The following is a 14,116-nucleotide window of genomic DNA, read 5'->3' as shown; positions in this document are numbered from 1 at the left end:
GACTGTTTCTAAGATTATACTTCTGGTGATATATATTGAAAGCTTAAAACCTTTTGAATTCTGAATTGATGAAATAAAAATGCTTGATAATTTGGCAATCTTAAAGGATCAATGACATTTATTTAAAGAAAAATATCATTAAATGGAAAATAACCATGGCAAGTATTTAATGGTAAATAATGAAATTAATTTACATAGAAACTATTTGTTGACCTAGAGAAAGCCTAGCACATGATGAATGTTGTTTTTAGTGTGTCCGTGTATATGCGTTCATGTGGGATGGCAAAGGTAGTAGGGATAAGGAAACATTTTAAGTTCCAAGATTCTTAACTTTAAACAAATAGCTGGATTTCCACCAAGAAATGAACACTGGGATGTATTTATATCTCATGCACTTTCTAAAGTCCCCAACTTCCAAAATCACATTATTGTAATTGAGAAAGTAACTATATCTTTTTTAAAAGTAGCACCACATTTGGTGATAACTTTTTAAAATGAGTGCTATGATAAAATAATCTTTCATGAAAATCTTTTATAAAAACGGAAGTTTAGAAAAATATTATAAAAATATGAAAGCTTAGGAAATTATTAATATATTAAATATATTTTAAAAGTATCAAACCAGTAAATTAAACTTTTATTGACCAAATAGCCCATAGGAATATTTTTAAAATATTTCTTTTTTGGCATAGCATGTGGGTTACAAACAAAGTGTTGGATCCAGAGAGCTTATTTCATATTCAAGTTCCACTTTAGCTATATGGTTTGGGGCAACTTAACTCTGTGCCTCAGTTTACTCATCTCTAAAATGGGGATAATAATATCTACCTCTCAGCATTGGTTTTTAGGATTAAATGAGTGCCTAGAAAAAGTATCTAAAATTAAGCAACCAAAGTTAGCTATTAACTCCATCTTTTCCTCTCTATATAAACGTACTTACTTTTAGGAAAACTTGCAGGCCTTGCGTCTGAGTGTGCTGTAGAATGTCTTGCTGTAAATGTTTGAATATAGCTATACAGATATACACTTGATAATCAGGACCAAGGAAAACACAAGTAGCAATATAATGGCAGATTTCTATCCAATCTAAATAATTCCAAAAACACTGGGTTATCCATTGCAGGCAAATCTTTAAAAAAAAAAAAAAAGAAGTAAGTTCATTTAAAAACTTATAAAGCCACATTTGACTTTTAAAAAACATTAACTAGTAACTCATACAAAACCAATGAAAAGCTTAGCACTTAATCAAAATACAAAGACAGTCTTCATAGATGCCTAACAAGGATGCTTCTCCTATTTGCTTCAGTTGTGAAAAAAACTTTCACGGCCTTGGAATTCAGGCCCTAAGGGTAACTGATAGTGGCCACGCTCCTCACATCCCTATTACTCAATGCCTTCTTTATTCATACCGTGCTCCTCTTACCCAAAACACCAATCTGCTCTCTACAGATCACAAATGCTAGGAGACTATTTTAATTCAGAGATGGGAGTTTTTTTATCTATCCTACCTACAGCCACAGATGTATAATTATGCAGATGACAGATTGCTACATGTTACATTAATGCAAATGGACTCTTCCCGAATCAGAAAACAATTTAAACCTAACAGAAGTACATAACATAAAAACCGGGAGCTAATGCAGAGAATATTTCAAAAGTGAGACTTTTACAAAAGGATTTTTTTCCCTGTTTATTTTTTGAATAACATTTGTTCAGATTATAAAAGCGATGCGCACCCACTGTGGAAAACAGAAAAGTTTAAGAAAAAACAGTAGCGATGACACAGAGATTATAAATACTGGAAACATTTTGATACATCAATGTTATGGGTAAAGCTGAGCCCCACTCAAAAGATACATCACAGCCCGAACCCCCAGAACCTCAGAATATGACTTTATTCGAAAATAAGGTCTTGACAAACGTAATCAGGTTAAAACGAGGTCATTACAGTGAGCCCTAATCCAATACGACTGGTGTCTTTATAAGAAGGGGAAATACAGTCACAAAGACAGGCACACGAAAGGAAAACAATGAAAAGACACAAATGGAGAATACCACGAGAATACCATGTGAAGAAGCAGTATGTTTCTGCAAGCTAAGATCCTAAAGGCTACTAGAAACCTGGAGAGAGGTAAGTAACAGTTCTTTCCTCAGCAACTATGGAGTGAACATAGTCTTGTTAACACTTTGATTATGGCCTTTTGGCCTCCAGAAGTGTGAGAAAATACATTTCTGTTGTTTTTAACCACCAAATTCATGGTACTTTGTTATTATAGTTGTAAGAAACGAACACAATTACTTTCCAATATTTTCACTTTCATTTATGATTTACAAATTACTTTACCTTCGATGAAAGATTCCCCTTATTGAATATCTCTTCTTCTTTAGTTTTATGGGTTTTTTTTTTTTTTGGAGATGTGGGGAGGAAAAGGTAAAAGATTTAATGGCTTATCTCAATTTGTCATAGGTATAGAGGATACAGATATAGAAATTTTCCTTTTGTGTTCTATCATTTTGTTCTTCTAAAAATATATTCTTGAAAAGGTTCTAAAAGTTATTTTTCATACCCTTGATTCAACTTTCGGGCATGCTTTTAACTGATTTGAACAAACTAACACATATTACTTTGCTAGAACCACACGCAGGGGGGCTTAAACAACAACAAAAGAATTTTCTCTCTATTCTGGAGAAATCCAAGATCAAGCTATTGGCAGGGCTGGTTTCTTCTGAAGCCTCTCTGAGACGTATAGATAGATGGTTGTCTTTCCCTGTGTCTTCACATGGGATTCCTTTAGTACATGTCTGTGTCCCAATTTCCACTTTAATAAAGACACCAGTCATATTGGATTAGGGTCCAACTTAATGACCTCATTTTAACTTAATTATTTCTTTAAAGGCCCTATTCAAATACAGTCACATTCTGAAGTAGTGGGGTTAGGACTTCAACAGGTGAGTTTTGAGGAGACACAATCAGCCTATACCAGAGGGTATTATTGAATTTTTGTTTTCCAGACATTATTACTCATATCAATTATTAACCTTTAAATAAGGCTATTAATTCTGTTCTCAGGTATAAGATTTTGCTTTACAACTATAATGTTTCCCTCCTGTTATGTTCCAAAATCTTTCCAAAGAGCCCATAAGTTTTAACTCAATATTAAATTAGAATGTATCTATGAATACCCAATATTTGTCAACAGGCAGTATATATTAAATTCTCCTTGGTCCTACCTTTACTGTTCACTTGGCATTAATGGGATGCACCTCCCAAATTTCAACATGGAGGTAGGCTGGCATGCAGAGTACATTACTAAATTTCCATTGCCCCCACCCCAACAAATCCCTGTAACATGGCTCTAGTGGACTGAGGAAGAAGTACCTCCTGCCCCGTCTTGACGAGGCAGACTGAAGCAGTCTGTAGTACTTTGACTAGGAGCAGTAATGCTCTAATTGCTGGTTGCCCTGCTGCCAAGATTCTCTCTCTGTTCTGTGCTACAGCTATTAATGCCAATCAACTTAAGGCCATGCTGTATTAATGAAAATCTAGAGTCTCTGGATGGATAAAGAAAGAAACAACTCAAGAATGAAAATAAATACAACGATCCCCACAGCTAGAGAAAACGGTTCCTCCCATTCAATTGTTAGCTTCAGGAGTGAATGGGAAGTTGATAAAGATGTGGGATCTCAGCTTCTGTCCACCATCTACATTGGTTAAAAGAAAGTCACCCTAGAATCTTCAACAGTTCATTATTATACACAGTTTCTAATGCAGTTGTAATTTTTTGGCATGTATATACATTCAAGCATTGTTTTCTGTACACTGAATTTTTCTTCCATTAAACGGATATAATACCTATGTTTTTCCATCACATGGGAAATTTCGAGGAGGAAAACTCAGAGACTGTAACTGAAAGTACTTTGAAAAAGTGCTATATAAATGTTATAACAAAGGTATAGATGTTACTATTTAACAAATATTTCTTGTCCACTTCATATGTACAAGGTAATATTATCATTTTTTATGTGAACAAAAGACATTTATCCCTGTTTCACAAAGTTTACACTTAAAGGGGAGATATACTTTTTAAACATATGACCCTCTTCCCTTGGTAGAAATTATATTGGCTTTACTATATTTGCAAGTCCTTCAGACTTACATTGAAATAGCAGAATTCCAAAACACTGTATCCCTGGAAGAATGCTGAGCTATGAGTCATAAATTTTAATCTCTGAGCAAGTGACTTCTGTATATATTTATTTTTTTAGACAGTCTCACTCCATCACCCAGGCTGGAGTGCAGTGGTGCAATCTCAGTTCACTGCAAACTCTGCCTCCTGGGTTCAAATGATTCTCATGCATCAGCCTCTTGAGTAGGTGGGATTACAGGTGTGTGCCAAGACCCCAGCTAATTTTTGTACGTTTGGTAGAGACAGGGTTTCACCATGTTGACCAGGATGGTGGTCTCGAACTCCTGACCTCAAGTGATCCACCTATCTCAGCCTCCCAAAGTGGTGGGATTACCTGCATGAGCCACCACACCTGGCCACTTTCGTATTTTTATAAAGTTCTGCAAATCAACTGACAACCTAGATTTCTAATAGGACAGAGGAAATAGTATGTGTCCAAACAGACATAATGTAGTTTTTTCTTTAACATTATGGAATTTTAAAAAACATATATAAAGGAAGATAGAATAGTACATGAACTAGACAATTTCAAATTCTGATTGGTTGATATATGTCTTAAGTTACTTTTCCCCTATAGGTTCCCCTCCTTTCCTGCATCCCTTTCTCCTACTAAAGATGTTTCCTCCAACTGCATAGTATTCCATTGTAGATAAACCACAATTTATTCAACTAAGCCCCATTCATGGACATTTCCAGTGTTTCTAGTCTTTAGATACTATAAAGAATACTATGAAAACGTATTTGTGGATATGTATTTTCAAATTTTGTCCCTGTGTATTCCTCATTTAGAGCTCTACAAATGAGACTGCTGTGTTAAAGAATAAATGGACATATAACCCTGTCAGAAAATGACAAATTACCATTTATATGTCTCAAAAATATTATTATATTTTCAAAAACAATCAGTTGAGTCTTTATATTCATTGAAAAAAATGTTATTATCAATAGTAATGAAACAGGCTTATAAAGAAAGTGAAACAAATGAATTTTGTTTTATGGTAAACCACCATTCCATATGTAATGTAGAACTAATTACACTTTAAGACATTTAAATAGCTTTTTAGGCTTGTAAGGAAGGAAAATCACTTACATAATATGCATTAAAATCTACCACAGCTCTCCTAGGCAATTTTGTTCTTGAACCATACTTAAGATTATGCCAAAGGACATTAAGATGCCACACGGAGGTGCACATTATTTTATCTGAGATAAATTATTCCTCCTTGTAACTAGAATTATAAAACAATCTTCAAAGGTTCTCATAAGAACATTAAGTCTTCCTCTTTTCCTATTTGAATACCCTTTATTTCTTTCTCTTGCCTGATTGCCCTGGCCAGAACTTGCAACACTATGTTGAATGGGAGTGGTGACAGAGGACATCCTTGTTTTGTGCCAGTATTCAAAGGGAATGCTTCCAGTTTCTGCCCATTCATTATGATATGGGCTGTGAGTTCGTCATAAATAGCTCTTATTACTTTCAGATACGTTCCATCAATACCTAGTTTATTGCAAGTTTTTAGCATGAAATGGTGTTGAATTTTTCTGTATCTATTGAGATAATCCTGTAGGTTTTGTCATTAGTTCTGCTTATGTGATAGACTACGTTTATTGATTTGCGTATGTTGAACCAGTCTTGCATCCCAGGGATGAAGCCAACTTGATCGTGGTGGATAAGCTTCTTGATGTACTACTGGATTTAGTTTGCCAGTATTATATTGAGGATTTTCGCATCGATATTCATCAGGCATATTGGCCTGAAATTTTCTTTTTCATGCGTGTCTTTGCCAGGTTTTGGTATCAGGATGATGCTGGCCTCATGAAATGAGTTAGGGAGGATTCCCTCTTTGTCTACTGTTTGGAATAGTTCCAGAAGGAATGGTACCAGCTCCTCCTCAAACCTCTGGTAGAATTTGGCTGTGAATTGGTGTGGTCCTGGACTATTCTTTGGTTGGTAGGATGTTAATTACTGCCATAATTTCAGAACTTGTTATTAATCTATTCAGGGATTCAACATCTTCCTGGTTTAGTCTTGGGAGGGTGTACATGTCCAGGAATTTATTCATTACTTCTAGATTTTCTAGTTTATTTGTGTAGAGGTGTTTATAATATTCTCTGATGGCAGTTTGTAGTTCTGTGGGATCAGTGGTGATACTGTATATTTTAGAAAACCCCATCATCTCGGCCCAAAATTTCCTTAAGCTGATAAGCAACTTCAGCAAAGTCTCAGGATACAAAATCAATGTGCAAAAATCACAAGCATTCCTATACACCAATAACAGAAAAACAGAGAGCCAAATCATGAATCAACTTCCATTCACAATTGCTTCAAAGACAATAAAATACCTAGGAATACAATTTACAAGGGATGTAAAGGACCTCATCAAGTAGAACTACAAACCACTGCTCAAGGAAATAAGAGAGGACAAAAATAAATGGAAAAACATACCATGCTCATGGATAGGAAGAATCAATATCATAAAAATGGCCATACTGCCCAAAGTAATTTTTTTATTATTATACTTTAAGTTCTAGGGTACATGTGCATAACATGCAGGTTTGTTACATATGTATACAAGTGCCATGTTGGTGTGCTGCACCCATTAACTCGTCAATTTACATTAGGTATATCTCCTAATGCTAACACTCCCCCCTCCCGACTCCCCACAACAGGCCCCAGTGTGTGATGTTCTCCTCCCTGTGTCCAAGTGTTCTCATTGTTCAATTCCCCTCTATGAGTGAGAACATGCAGTGTTTGGTTTTTTGTCCTTGAGATACTTTGCTGAGAATGACGGCTTCCAGCTTCATTCATGTCCCTACAAAGGACGCGAACTCATCCTTTTTCATGGCTGCATAGTATTCCATGGTGTATATGTGCCATAATTTCTTAACCTAGTCTATCATACTACAAGGCTACAGTAACCAAAACAGCATGGTACTGGTACCAAAACAGAGATATAGACCAATGGAACAGAACAGAGGCCTCAGAAATAATACCACACATCTACAACCATCTGATCTTTGACAAACCTGACAAAAACATGAAATGGGGAAAGGATTTCCTATTTAATAAACGGTGCTGGGAAAACTGGCTAGCCATATGTAGAAAGCTGAAACTGGATCCCTTCCTTACACCTTATACAAAAATTAATTCAAGATGGATTAAAGACTTAAATGCTAGACCTAAAACCATAAAAACCCTAGAAGAAAACCTAGGCAATACCATTCAGGACACAGGCATGGGCAAGGACTTCATGTCTAAAACACCAAAAGCAATGGCAACAAAAGCCAAAATTGATAAATGGGATCTAATTAAACTAAAGAGCTTCTGCACAGCAAAACACACTACCATCAGAGTGAACAGGCAACTTACAGAATGGAAGAAAATTTTTGCAATCTACTCATCTGACAAAGGGCTAATATCCAGAATCTACAAAGAACTCAAACAAACTTATAGGAAAAAAACAAACAACCCCATCAAAAAGTGGGCAAAGGATATAAACAGTCACTTCTCAAAAGAAGACATTCATACAGCCAACAGACACATGAAAAAATGCTCATCATCACTGACCATCAGAGAAATGCAAATCAAAACCACAATGAGATACTATCTCACACCAGTTAGAACGGCGATCATTAAAAAGTCAGGAAACAACAGGTGCTGGAGAGGATGTGGAGAAATAGGAACACTTTTACACCGTTGGTGGGACTGTAAACTAGTTCAACCATTGTGGAAGACAGTGTGGTGATTCCACAAGGATCTAGAACTAGAAATACCATTTGACCCAGCGATCCCATTACTGGGTATATACCCAAAGGATTATAAATCATGCTTCTATAAAGACACATGCACATGTATGTTTATTGTGGCACTATTCACATTAGCAAAGACTTGGAACCAACCCAAATGCCCAAAGTAAATTATAGATTCAATGCTATTCCCATCAAGTCATCATTGACTTTCTTCACAGAATTGGAAAACAACTAAACTTTAAAGTTCATATGGAACAAAAAAGCCTGGGTAGCCAAAACAATCCTAAAGAAAAATAACAAAGCTGGAGGCATCAGGCTACCTGACTTCAAACTATACTACAAGGCAACAGTAACCAAAACAGCATGGTACTGGAACCAAAACAGATATACAGAACAGAGGCCTCAGAAATAACACCACACATGTACAACCATCTGTTCTTTAACAAACCTGACAAAAGCAAGCAATGGGGAAAGGATTCCCTGTCCAATAAATGGTGTTGGGAAAACTGGCTAGTGATATGCAGAAAACTGAAATTGGACTTCTTCCTTATATTTTATACAAAAATTAACTCAAGATGGACTAAAGATTTAAATGTAAGACCTCAAACTATAAAAACCCTAGAAGAAAACCTAGACAATACCATTCAGGACATAGGCATGGGCAAAGACTTCATGACTAAAACACCAAAAACAATGGCAACAAAAGCCAAAATTGACAAATGGGATCTAATTAAACTACAGAGCTTCTGCACAGAAAAAGAAACTATCATCAGAGTGAACAGGTAACCTACAGAATGGGAGAAAATTTTTGCAATCTATCCATCGGATAGAGGGCTACTATCCAGAATCTACAAAGAACTCAAACAAATTTACAAGAAAAAAAAAAAAAAAACCATCAAAAAGTGGGCAAAGAATATGAACAGAAATTTCTCAAAAGAAGACATTTATGCAGCCAACAAACATATGAAAAAAAGCTCATCATCACTGGTTATTAGAAAAATGCAAATCAAACCCACAACGAGATACCACCTTACGCCAGTTAGAATGGCAATCATTAAAAAGTCAGGAAACAACAGGTGCTGGAGAGGATGTGGAGAAACAGGAACACTTTTACACTGTTGGTGGGAGTGTCATTTAGTTCAACCATTGTGGAAGACAGTGTGGTGATTCCTAAAGTATCTAGAACCAGAAATACCATTTGACCCAGCAATCCCATTACTGGGTATATACCCAAGGGATTATAAATCATTCTACTATAAAGACACATGCACACGTATGTTTATTGTGGCACTTTTCACAACAGCAAAGACTTGGAACCAACCCAACTGCCCATCAATGATAGACTGGATAAAGAAAATGTGGCACATATATACCATAGAATGCTATGCAGCCATAAAAAATGATGAGTTCATGTCCTTTGCAGGGACATGGATGAAGCTGGAAACCATCATTCTCAGCAAACTAACACAAGAAGCAAAAACTAAACACCGCATCTTCTCAGTCATAAGTGGGAGTTGAACAATGAGAACACATGGACACAGGGGAGGGGAACATGACAGACTGGGGCCTATTGTGTGGTGGGGGCCTAGGGGAGGGAGAGCATTAGGAGAAATATCTAAGGTAGATGATGGGTTGAAGGGTGCAGCAAACCACCATGGCACATGTATACCTATGTAACAAAACTGCTCATTCTGTACATGTACCCCAGAACTTAAAGTATAATAATAATAATAAAACATAAGTCAAAAAAGTCTGGTTAAAACAATTACCTACAGATACTCAATTAAGTCAAAATAGGTATGATTTACAAATGATAAACTTTTCTGATTCAAAGACACTATTTTTAACAACTACTGTGGCTTCATTTGCTTTCATCACAGAAAAAGTATCAGTAAAGTAAGGAAGAAAACTAACTTTGGAATAAAAGTGGTTTCAAGTCCTTACACTATCTGAATGACCTTTGCAAGTCAATTCACTTCATTGATCCTGAATTTCTCCATCTGTCACACAATAAAGGTTAAAATTTTAAATGAAAAAAGAACCACTCTTTAAACTATGAAGAAACATGAAAAACATAAGACTATTTTTGTTGCACTTCATAGTACAATACTATGAAGTGTGTATATGTAGTACATATATACACTTATGTATATATAGTACGATATAATACTATGAAGCAAGACACTGTGTCAGAAACTCAAGGGACCTGAAGTGAGGCACATATATATCCATACCTTTAAAGATCTTCAATTAAAAAGAGCAAGGTAAAGAATACAAATAATGATTCCACAAAGCAAGACATGCGTTTCTACTAAAAGAGGGGTACAGAAGCAGTGTACAAACACAGAGCAAAATACTTGTAAATGATCCAGGATATTTCCATCTGGACATATATTAAAGGACAAGTACCGACAAGCAAAAACAACTCACAGGAAGGGAGAAGGTGTTATCTCAAGATGCAATGGATCCAAAACATGAAGAGAGGGAAGACATACACATTTATAAAGACATATGCATTTATAAATCTGACGCTGAACAAGGGCCATGCCCAGCCTTCAGATCCTGCTTTGCATTTGTATGATTTACATTTTCAAAAAGCATTGTGTCACAAAAAAATAATGAAACAGTTTTCTATAATCCCGCTTTCATAATCGTGGGAAAAAACAGCAAATAAGAAAATCTAAGCAGGTTTTTATACTTTATATCCAGGGGATTATCTGTGTTAGCCTAATTGTTGACATAGTACAATATAATAATCAATGATATGCAGGATAGTGACTCCAAGGAATTATAAGAGATGATTCACTAAAGATACATGGTACTTCTTTAAGCCAGGAAAATGAACAAAATACAGTAAGACATTTTTTTAACAAAAGATAAAATTAGTCAAAAAGTTAATGAGAACATTTGATTTTCTGTTGCTCATTCAAAAATAATATATATTCGAATTTCTATTTTCTTTCCAAACTCAGTTACTACTAAAAGAAACTCTACAACAAATGTGCATTTCTTACTACATTTATTTTTTTGTACTTCAGTTGAGCTTATTTTTACTTTAGAGATCTGTGTATTTCATTTAGCAATCTGCCTACAAATTATTCACTAATCAACCAATTCCTCAGTGCCTACAAATACACAACTTCAAAAAGCACTGCTCCTAATTAGATCAAAATGAATAAGCTACGAAATTTGTATCCAAATAATTACTTAATCACATATACCTATTTAGTTACTTAAAAGTTGTTTTCATGTTTTATAATTAGCAATAAAATGGCAAATAATATCAACAGAGCAGTGATACAACTTCTTAAGACAGATTAACTCACATGGGGAGTCATTAAAAGGACATTTTTGTATGACTTGAAGAGAAAGAATAGCATTACTGTTTCAAAATAATGAAGTGGTTGTTATTAAATAAATCTGCCATTTGCATGTAGTTCCAAATTAATAAAAATACATAAAACTGATAAAGATATATCCAATTACTAGATGGATATTCTCTTTTTAATCACTAAATCGATAGAGCAGGGCTTGAGGTATTGCAAGGTTTTCCCATAGTCTTTGTTGGTCCAGTTTTAAAGTAAAGAGCATATGGTAGAGACTCATAAATTATTGCATTCTTTAGACAATACACATTACACTAACGCAGATTAGAAAAGCAAAAAGGAACTCTCAGAAATGTACTGTTCCCAGTTGAGTTTTTTTAGAAGAATAGAAAGAATTGATTATTGAGTTTATAGTAAACGTTTAAACAACTGCCTCTGACCAGACTTAAAAAATTTTGTGATTTAAAATTCTAAAAGGCGTTTTAGGTACATATAGCAAGAGCAAAAATTGACCAAGGAAGAGTATTCCTTTAAACTACGTGCAATTCCTTGCTATATTTAAATTTCTTATTAACTTGAGAAAGTTTAAAATAGGAAGAATAACCTCATACAAATAAATTTAATAAATGATATAAGGTTTCTTCAAAATAAATATAAAAGCTCATATCATAATATCAAGAAAAACTAGTGTCTAATTAGGTGGAAAAGATTCCCTATAGGATAAATCTAAGGGAATGCAAGGATAGTTTACTATTAAGAAATCTATTACTGTATCACATACAAATATCAAAGAAGTCCCAAGATCAAGTTAATCTTAATCATAAAATATATTGGTGAAATTCTACATTATAATTTAATTAAATGAGACAAAATTCAATACTTTAGAAAGCAAGACTGGCAGGATTCTTCTAGAGCATTGATGTAGAATAATTCTCTCTAACAGACACTACTTAATGATAACATGCCGGATAATTTCTCAATAATTCAAGTCTAAAACATGTAAGCAATTATGTATAATTATTTTGGAAGAACTAGATAATTTAATAAAAATAAAATGAAACACAGTATATTAACATTACAAAGATGGAGAATATAAATAAATCGACACAACTCTAGAAAAAATATAACAGAATATAAAAAGATAATTTTATATTAAATTATATTAAATATAAAGAGTACTTATTAGCCATAACCAAAGAGAAAATAAAATTGAAACAGATCTCAAACTATACTCACTGGCAATATCTGTAATGAGAAATGTACCATATCCATGTGGAAAAAAATATGGTCTTACTAGATATGATACGGAACAAACAAATGGAAAAGCTTACTATCTTCCTAGATAGACTGAGTATAATAACATAATTTTTCTCAAAATAATTTATAATTTAACATAATAGCAATCTAAGTCTGATCCAAATTTAAATGGCCAGTTTAAATTGAGCAAACACATCTCAAAGTATATGCAGTATACACAGAAATAGTTAATTAACTTTTTAGAGGAAGGTGGAAAGTAAATGATAGGCTTATTTTTACTCAACATTAAGACATAATACAAAGTTACAATAAGTAAAATATAATTTAGGAATTGAAGCAATTTGGACAGTTGGTGCTACTTTAAAATGTCTACAAATCAATAAGATACACTCTAGTATAGGTGGGCAATTAATGAGATTCAATTAATTAACAAAATTATGGACATATCATTAAACTTACTAATGTTCAAAGAAACACAAAATTTTAAAAAGGGTAACAATTTTCACCTATTAAATTAGTGATTAGTTTTGAAAAAGCCAAATACCTAAACATGAAAAATAGGGACAGTCTTCATTTTTGTTAGAAGAACACAATCAAATTCATTTGATAACATGAGTCAAGAGCCTCAAAACTATTAATACTTACAACTTTAGATTAAGTATTTCTGCTCTCTCAGATCCTGACCTAAAGATTTAATTCTAAAGACAGATGAAGGTTTAAACCCTACAATATTACTTTTAGCCTGATTATAACATAGTGAAGCAACAATGCACACCTCCACCAACGAAGGACTGGCTATGCACAGAAAGGAGGATCTGTGGCTACTACTGTATATGACCACCAAGGTTGTGCACTGTGTAACTTGAGGCCCTAGAAAAAAACATTAAGCCTTCCTAGATCCCGACAGTAGAAACTAAGGCTGAGGCACATAGGTTAATCAACTGGGATTTTTTGTTAGATAAGACACAGTATCTCAGATACGAAACAATGTTGGTAAGAATTCTTGCCCTCTGTTACCTCAGTTAATCACTGGCATTATGAAGCAAGTATTACCATCTCCATTAAAAAGCCTACAGACTTTCGGACAGTCCATGTCCTGAATAGCTGAAATTTTGTTAATGGTAAAAGGTTTTATAAAGCAAACTTATATCATAACAGGCCTGGGGGAAAAAGCTAGCTTGATGATTTTAAATACACATTTTTATTAATTTAAATGTATTTCCTTATCTGATGAGAACACAGTTTTATTTGAAGACATTGAGATAAAGCAGTTGAAGAAATGCTACTCTCTTATGGATTACCTGTGATGGTGCAAAACCAGACATGTGAAAAGCTGAAAACACAAGAGGCAACTCAGCCTTCAGCAGCATTTCAATATAATGGGTGCTGCAAAAATATACTGGATGGATGCCAGAGTCTACAGTGTCAACAGGTAGGTAACTCTGCATAAAAGAGAAAAATTAAAAACTAAATAATAAATACACAGATCATTTAAAATAATCCAACATACCTATTTTCCTTTTGCTGTAAATTGCTGCTTCAAAATTAATATGGTGGCATAACAAATTACTGTAAATATCATAATTACGTAAAGTA

At 34.2% G+C, this 14,116-nt stretch overlaps 1 protein-coding gene across 1 annotated transcript in view; it reads right to left on the bottom strand.

Annotated features, from left to right (window-relative positions):
- Positions 1 to 14,116, bottom strand: part of TBC1D32 (TBC1 domain family member 32) — a 213,391-nt gene that overhangs the window by 9,221 nt on the left and 190,054 nt on the right. The window contains exons 32-33 of the mRNA XM_026456419.1: positions 13,822 to 13,962; positions 941 to 1,129 (exon numbers count right to left, since the gene is read on the bottom strand). Coding sequence (XP_026312204.1) covers positions 941 to 1,129; positions 13,822 to 13,962 — 330 coding nt within the window. The remainder of the gene's footprint in view (positions 1 to 940; positions 1,130 to 13,821; positions 13,963 to 14,116) is intronic.

The sequence above is a fragment of the Piliocolobus tephrosceles genome, chromosome 5 (assembly GCF_002776525.5).
Source record: "Piliocolobus tephrosceles isolate RC106 chromosome 5, ASM277652v3, whole genome shotgun sequence".
Taxonomy (NCBI): domain Eukaryota; kingdom Metazoa; phylum Chordata; class Mammalia; order Primates; family Cercopithecidae; genus Piliocolobus; species Piliocolobus tephrosceles.
The sequence above is the reverse complement of the archived record's forward strand: the minus strand, read 5'-3'. Positions and strand labels throughout refer to the sequence as shown.